The following is an 8,323-nucleotide window of genomic DNA, read 5'->3' as shown; positions in this document are numbered from 1 at the left end:
AAAAGAATCCCAGCTCCCCTGCTTGTTGTTCCTGTGACTTCACTGTGTCTGTTTCTCCGTCTATAAAGACAGAAGAGAGAAAAGATACCTACCTGGTAGGTTTCGGCAATTCTAGAGCTAATCTGTGTGGTGTGGTGGCCAGGAGGCTCCGTGCACACGCAATCAGTATCAACAGCCATCATGATTCACCCACAGCTGCAAGTCATCCCCAGCACTGGGAAGTCCTCAGAACTCAAAGTCCCTGTCCTTAGCAGAATTTCCCTGTCCTAGGTTCTCATCTCTCAAGAGACTGCTTTTCCTATAGCGCATAGATGGTAAGTTATCCCACAAATGACTCTCTACTGCAGGTGCTCAGCCTGGCTTGCCTTTTCAGGAAGCAGGTTGAGGTTTCTCCAGAAAGCTGCTCAGAGGTAGTGTCTCTCCCGCTGTTGCGACGATGGCCGGCTGAACGTGCCCTAACCCAGCACTGACTCTCTTGCTTCTTTTGAGCCTGTGCAGCAGCCGTGTTCGTTGCCAAGTGCTGCCGGCAGAGCTTGGTGGCGGAACGCCAAAGTGTGTGTTTCAGTAAATGCTTGTTGCGTGCCCGCGTTAGTCTATGCACACTACATTTTCGTAGCCCCAAGTTATTTCATTAATAGGCCTGAACTAGTTCTATAATATTGGGGAGTGAAGAATGAATGATCCTATTTCTTTTTTCTCAGTTTGTCTTTCTCATTTTTCCACTGTGTCCTGTGCCTAGAATAGTGCTTGGCACAGGTAGATGCTTAGTAGCTATATTTTATTTTATTTTTTATTTTTATTTTTGAGACAGAGTCTTGTTTTATCGCCCACGCTGGAGTGCAGTGGCGTGATCTCGGCTCACTGTAACCTCCGCCTCCTGGGTTTAAGTGATTCTCCTGCCTCAGCCTCCTGAGTGGGACTACAGGCGCCCACCACCACGCCCAGCTACTTTTTGTAGTTTTTGTAGAGAGAGAGTTGTGCCATGTTGGCCAGGCTGAGCTGGGGCAATGCTCCTCCCACCTCATGGAGCCTCCACCCACCACGGCTGTTGGTTTCCCGTAATCCTAGGAACTCCCGCCCCGAGGGAGGCAGGATAGACAGCGCCTGTGTCCCACTCTGCTCATTTTCAGATGAGGAAACAGTCACCAAGGTCCCGTGCAAACTCCCCGCCCACCCAGCAGCCCACACCCCTTGCCTTGTTCCAGCTTCCCGCTCGCCAGCTGGCGTTCCTGGCAGCCAGCAGGTCCACCAGGGCTCCGCCTCGGCCAGGCTGGGGCCAGGGGCTGGGCCTCAGGGACTCTGCTGTTGGGGTTGTCCCAAGCTGGTGTAGATAGAAGCCCAGAGCTCAGCGGCACCTCAGGGCTGAGGGGCTCAGGCTGGTCCTTGGGTCCTGGGCTCTAGGCAGTCACCCAGGGTGTGTGCCTGAGGCCAATCAGGGTTGTGGGGAGGAAGGTCCCTGGCACTGCCACAGTCTGCAGGCCCCATGAGCCTGGTCCTGGGGTTGGGAAGGTGGGAGTCTCTGGCTCCAGGAGGCTGTCCCTGCCCTTAATCTCTGGCAGAGTGCCCATGGGAGGAGGGGGAGGAGCCTCAGCTCACTGTCCACAGGCCCCAGGCCGCCCTCCAGAGCTGGCTTCCAGGCTACAGTCCCTCCTGTCCACAGCTCCACTATGTCAGGACCACGAAAGGAGTGGGTGCTGCCAACAGGACAGAGGGCAGCGTGGGGCTGGGCCTCTGGGGCAGGTGGGGTGCTGCGTGGCCCACGGGTTCCTCCTCATCCTTGGAAACCTCATTGGTCCTGTCCCACAATGGAGGGGGCAGCTGGCTCTGGCTGTCCTAGCTGACTAGGAAGTCATTTTGGCTCCAGGGGCAGCAGGCGTCTGCGTGCCATCAACAGAAACCCTGGGCCAGGGCGGGCTGGAGAGCCCAAGGTCTGGAGCCTCTATAGGGGCGTCTTCCTCTGGCAGGAAATTGACCAGAGGGTTCCCAGGGGTCTGCTCTGAAGGTGGGGCTGGGAAGTGGTTGGCCTGGCTGGGCCAAGGGCTAGCGGACCAGGGTCCCAGTACCCCCTCCTCCTCAGCTGCAGGAGGCCCTGTGGCAGGCATGGGGCTGCCAGTGGAGGGCGCAGCAGGACGGCTGCGCAGTGGGGGTGTTCAGTCCCCTGTCCCTGCCAGGTCTAGATCAGGCCCGTTGAAGGGCCCATAGCACAGATCCTCATGGAGGTGAATGAAATTGTAGTCGTACTATAAGTTGTATACAAACATACGCCCCAGCGGGCCCAGCTCTGGGGCCTCCTCCTCAATGGCATTGCCATGCTGGCTGGTTCGGGTGATGAGGTGGGTGAAGGGCGTGGGGCCAAGAGGCACGGGATGAAGTCAGCCTCGCTGAAGAGCTCGTGGCTGGAGGAGCCGCTGCCTGAGTCTTCAGGGTCCAGTGTGTCCAGAGGCCGCCAACAGGGTGGCAGACAGCAGGTGACTGCGCTGGCTGGCTGCTGGGCCTCATCACAGGGACACTGGTATCATCGGTGCAGAGGACACTTCGGTGCTGAATGCTCTCCCCGCATGTCACTGAGCACTGCAGGGAAGCCAGGGGAGGGGCTCAGGCTGGGAGGCAGGCTGCCAGGGGACGCTGGGGCAAGGCTGGGTAACCTGTCCACTGCCCGATGTCAGAGCGGCAGAGACCCCAGCCAGCCCCCTCTTTGGCCGTGCCCAGCTCAAGGCCACGGCTGTGGCCACAGCTTGCCAGCAGCTTCCTGACCCTCAGGCTCTGGAGTCAGAGTCTGGACCTTGGAATCCCCCAGGCTCCCTCCCACCCATGGTACCAGGCAATAAAGGCTCCAGGAAGGCTGTCTACCTCCCTGCAGCCCAAGACCAAGGGTGGAACTGGAGGCGGGCCCCTTCCCATCCTGAGACCAGTTCCCCGCAGCCCAGGTGGCCCAGGGAACATGGTGGTTGCAAGGGGTTTCAGCAGGAGACTGGGGATGGTGTTCACAGGCGGGTGGCTCCAGGGGGCTCTGCTCATCCAGCCCCACACTGGGATGCAGAGCACTGCCCAGCGGGAGAGGCCCCTGCCCACCTGGCAAGGGCACACAGGTGGCATCAGCAGGCTCACCAGCAGGGAGGGCCAAGCCAGGCTCCCAGACCCTCAGGGTTTGGGCAGAGCTGGGACTGAGGCCAGTCGATGATTCTCTAGAGCTCCAAGCCCAGGTCGGTGTCCTGCCTCCAAAGCCTGGTTACACGGCACAGTCCCTCCACTCCCGCAACCCTCTCCTCAGGGGAACTGAGGGCGACTGGAGGCCTATTTCCACATCCAGGGACCCAAAGAGGAGGACCACAGGTGTCCAGGCTGGCCCAGGCTGGGGTAAGCAGCAACCCAGGGCTAGGACTTCAGCCTTAGGAAGAGTGAAAGCCCAGCTCCCTCTGCTCCTCTCCAGGGCCTCCGGGGACCCAGATGTAGGGGCCTGTGGCAGACCCAGTACATCTAGGGGTAGGGATTTGGTGGGTGTGTGCTTAGGGGAGACTGAGGGGCAGGGTGGAGACCAAGGGGCAGCAGGGAGCGGCATGGGGGGATACTGAGGGGCAGGGCAGAGACCGAGGGGCAGCGGGGAGGGGCATGGTGGGGAAACCGAGGGGCAGCAGGGAAGGGGAGGGGCAGTGGGGAGGGGCATGGAAGGCACATCATAGGTACCCTCAGCTAAGGCTCTGGGAGTGGGGAGTCAATCCCCTCCTTCCCTCCCAATTTTTTTTTTTTTTTTTTTTTTTTTTGGGGGACAGGGTCTTGCTCTGTCATCCAGGCTGCAGTGCAGTGTTGAGATCATAGCTCACTGCAGCCTTGACCTCCTGGGCTCAAGGGATCCTCCTGCTGCAGCCTCCCAAGTAGTTGGAATTACAGGCACATGCCATTGTACCTGGCTGAATTTTTTGTTTTTTTGGTAGAGGCAGGGTCTTGCTATGTTGTCCAGGTTGGTTTCAAATTCCTGGGCTCAGGCAATCCTCCTACCCCAGCCTCCCGAAGTGCTAGGATTACAGGTGTGAGCTGCCGCACCTGGCCCAACGTCATTTTCAACCAGGACACTCCACCTTGCTCCTGTGCTACGAACAACATCCCAATTCATCACAACTGCACATCAGGCCCCAAACGCACATTAAATCCATGTCCATCTACAGTTACCACAATTCAAATGTCCATCAATGTTATACCACAAACTCTGACTTACAATGACTTATTACCAAAGCTTTCAGGAAAAAATGTAGGCAACGCCATCCGCTGCAAGTGTTTATTCTATTTAGAAGTCTACAAATTTGAGCTTTTAAGAAAGATTCACAAAATATTCATTCAAAACCACATTTTTGGCTTATCAGATTTCAAATATATTTTACTGTGCTGAACAATATATTCTAATGCTGTCTAAAACACAGCTAAATTATTTTTCTTTATTCGTTTATACACATTCTGTAATTTTTGAAAAGCAAGGTTTAAAAATATTAACAAAACTACCCAATTACAATGACTGTTCTCCCATACATGGAACTATTCTCTGTAGCTGTATCTTCTTACCTCACTCCATTTTAATTCTGTATACCACATCGATTTATAAACACCCTTAGGGAGTTCTCATCTTCCATTTCTCATCAATTCAAACAGCAACACCTTTTACAAGATAACATTAATCCCCTTGGCAAGGCAGCTTACATTTGTTAAAAGCACTCACTGAAAAATATTTTTAAATTTATAGGTCATAGAAAATAATTTACAAAGAGACAGATGACTTCAAATATTATTTGGCAGTCACCTTACTATGTAGAAACATAAATGAAGCAACCTGTCACAGGAGACACCCGTCACTTTGGTCTTTTGAAGGACATGTGTGTGGTGAGCGTTGTTTCTGCAGGTCCATCTGGCATCTTTTGATTCTGGCAGCCCTGAGCCCACGTGTCACATGGAGACCTCTCCTCCTCCCCCACGTGAAGCCTCCTGGTTCAGGAGCAGGAGGAGCCGATGTCTCCAGGCCCTCAGTGTTGAAACCAAAGTTTCCAAGAAAATAAAGCAAGGATATATGTGGAGACGCCAAAGGAGGGTGTGGCAGGAAGGAACACGAAACAGAAATCACAGTAAAGCTCCTACTACATCAGAACTCAGAATTTCTCAAAAGAAATATTAAAAATCAGAAACATATACCATATGAAAAAGTAGCAAAACAATCCGCAAAACTATCTGGTCTTCACTGCCACCTGTTGCGTGGTCACTGGTTCATTTACAGAGGAATTTCTCCAGGAAATACATATCACGACTTCAGTATTAAGAACCATAGCGATCCTGAAGAGAGAACCAAAACGGAAGTTTACGACCATTCAGCAGCGATCCCTGACTCCTGCGCCCTGAATATTCAGCATCACCAAGACTGACACTGCAGCCGGTGTCGGGCATGTGACATGAACACTACACCGCGAGGGTGTGCTCATCTGGAAGCAGCCACTGCTGCAGCTTCAAGGCTGAGGGCAGGTGTGGGCTTCAGAAGCCAACAGGATTCACATCCTGTCTCTGGCATCCATGGCCACAGTCCCGGGATCGGGAGGCAGGGAGCAAAGTGTCTGGGAGGGAGGATGCTCAGTGGGCCGGAGGCTACTTGCTGAGCCCTCTGGGAAACAAGTGTGATGGGCAGGACAGAGGAACACACTTGGTGTTTGAAGCCCTGAAATTTCGGCTCAGCTGGTCATCTTGCAGAAGTGACCTAACCTGTGCCTCAATTCCTTCACCTGTAAAATGGGGATATAAAAGGGAGTCATCTCTAAAACGGGGATGACCATCTATAAAATAGGGATGTTACCTATATGGAGACTGATGTGGGCTTAGCTGACCTAAGGGACGTGAAAGAACTCTGTGAATTTTAACTTCAGAGTCAAATGAAAGGGAAGACTGTGCTATTCACAGTGTGAAAACAGCTACATCAAGAGTCCTGGGACTAAGGGAACTCTCCAGAACGGGAGGCACCTCCATGCCCTCCTTAACCTGCAGCCAGAGCAGCATCTGCCTGGGGCCAGGAACCCCCTTTAGAGGCACCACAGTCCACATGGTTCCAGTCCTACTTCCTTTAGCAGCGTCTTACATTAATAGAATCCTTCTTCAATGGCCTGATGTAAACAAGAAGGTACAAAGAAACGAGCCATTCATATCGTCAGAGATGGCCTCGACTCTTATGTGCAAGTATGTGCCATCCTTGGCTTATGTTTTCACTCGATAGAATGTGGTTTTAGAAAAACTTCTGATGACATGGAAATGCTCCTAACATCACAGAGAAAAAGCGAGATATAAAACCCTACATACAATATAATCCCTTTTTGATTTTAAAAAGATATGTATATCCTTTTTATCTATGAATAGAAAAATATCCTTAGAAATCTAGAGCTAAAAATATACCAAAATATTAAGAGGTTATCCCTGTGATGTGGCATTACAGATAATTTCAATTTTCTTAATACTTCTCTGTTCCAATCTAGGAAAAAAAAAACTGCATAATGGTCATGACAATTCTTCTAACAATTCCCAGAGAGTCATACATTAGAAAATATTAAATATAAAATTATAATTTCTGGTTTTCATAATGTCCTGGGTTATACTGTAGCAAACATATCGATCCAATAATATATAATTGAATTTTCCAGCAGTTGAAGATTGAAGTAGGTCTCATTTTCAAACTGCTGAATCTACTACCATCATAGCCAGTGAGCACCGCCCCATTCCACTGACCTGAATTGAAGTCACGACTCCATTAGCAAAGACGGAGAGTTTTCCAGCAACGGACCTCACTCCCTGCTTGAATTGCGCCATGTCGGGGGCGCTGGGCAGCACGTTGGACAGGCTGTAGTTCCCTGCACACACACAGAAGCTGGCTCATTACTGCCATGGCCATGGCTGCGGCAAACCCTGTGCCCAGAGTGCTCAACGGCTTCAGAGAACCTGGATGTCTCCCCTCCTGCCGCCTCACAAGGAGCCCAGCAGTGGGATGGAGACTCGGGCTGAGAGAATCCACATGAGAGAAGATGTAGTATGGGGGACTTAACACCACCATGAGTTCAAATCCTGGCACTGCCACTTCCAGGCTATGTGCCTCTGGAGAATTTAGTTCCTTGCTCTCTCTGGGCCCCTTTCCTCAAGGTGCTTAACATAGCCCTGGCAGGTAAGTACCCAGCAAAAGGCAGATGGGCTAACACGGATGGCCTCTTTCACATCGCCTCCTCCCTCTTTTGGTAACAGTACTCCTCCCTTCCTCCGGGAACCACCTCTCCCTTCTACCCTGTCCACAGGCATGGGCTCATGACTCAGGCCTGACCAATCAGAGCCTTCCCTGGGATGCACGTATCCTCAAATGAGAGGAGCCATTTGCTTGTTCTGGGGTTACTGGCAGGGACGAAGCAAAGCAGCAGCCATCTGTGACTAGGACTGCCCCTCCCACTCGCTTGGGGGATGGAGGAAGCTTGTTTCCTCCCCCGGGAGGTGAGCCACATGGATACATCACTGATGCTCTCTGACTGTGACTTAGAAGCTAAGCTCCACTGCCAGTCTTCCCAGGTACAGAAGTTGACACTTCCACCCTCTCTGCTAGGACCGGTGTTAGTGGGTTACTGTTGCTTAAGTTTTGGTTGCCCTGACATAAACATCACCATAATTGCTACCAATGTGGGTGAAGTTCATCAGGGTTATCACACATAAAGGAGGTCTGACCACACTCCTAGAGCTGACAATCAGGGGTTCATAAACTTCTGTGTCACAATTGTAATAAGACGCTGCAGGGGCTCAGTGAGCTGAACGCAAACCCTGCAGGTCCTCAGGAGTAGCCACACCTAGCTATGCCCTAAGCCCCACATGACACCACCTGTTCCTTACAAAACAGAAACCCACCGGACACAGTGGCTCACGCCTGTAATCCCAGCACTTTGGGAGGCTGAGGTGGGTGGATCACTTGAGGTCAGGAGTTCCAAGACCAGCCTGGCCAACATGGTGAAACCCCATCTCTACTAAAAATACAAAAAATTAGCTGGGCATGGTGGCGGGCACCTGTAACCCTAGCTACTCAGGAGGCTGAGGCAGGAGAATCACTTGAACTGGGGAGGTGGAGGTTGCAGTGAGCCAAGATTGTGCCACCCCACTACAGCCTGGGTGACAGAGTGAGACCCCATCTCAAAAACAAAAACAAAATAGAAATCCTTGGTCAAGTCCCTCTCTGAGAACAAAACAGAACTGACAAGTTACCCTGCAATGTGTCCCTTGGAAGAGACACTGCATTTGCCCACAGCACTGTTCTCATGCCTACCACAGATGCAGGTCC

The 8,323-nt window shown here is 52.1% G+C and overlaps 1 protein-coding gene across 1 annotated transcript in view; it reads right to left on the bottom strand.

The window, feature by feature from the left end:
- Positions 1-4,232: 4,232 nt before the first annotated feature.
- ARFGAP3 (ADP ribosylation factor GTPase activating protein 3) overlaps positions 4,233-8,323 on the bottom strand; it is a 66,363-nt gene continuing 62,272 nt past the window's right edge. The window contains 2 exon segments of the mRNA XM_031656227.1: positions 4,233-5,313; positions 6,745-6,866. Of these exon segments, the coding sequence (XP_031512087.1) occupies positions 5,296-5,313; positions 6,745-6,866 (140 nt within the window). The 3' untranslated portion in view covers positions 4,233-5,295.

The sequence above is a fragment of the Papio anubis genome, chromosome 16 (genome assembly GCF_008728515.1).
Source record: "Papio anubis isolate 15944 chromosome 16, Panubis1.0, whole genome shotgun sequence".
NCBI classification, from domain to species: Eukaryota; Metazoa; Chordata; class Mammalia; order Primates; family Cercopithecidae; genus Papio; species Papio anubis.
This window is presented reverse-complemented; position numbering and strand designations above follow the sequence as displayed.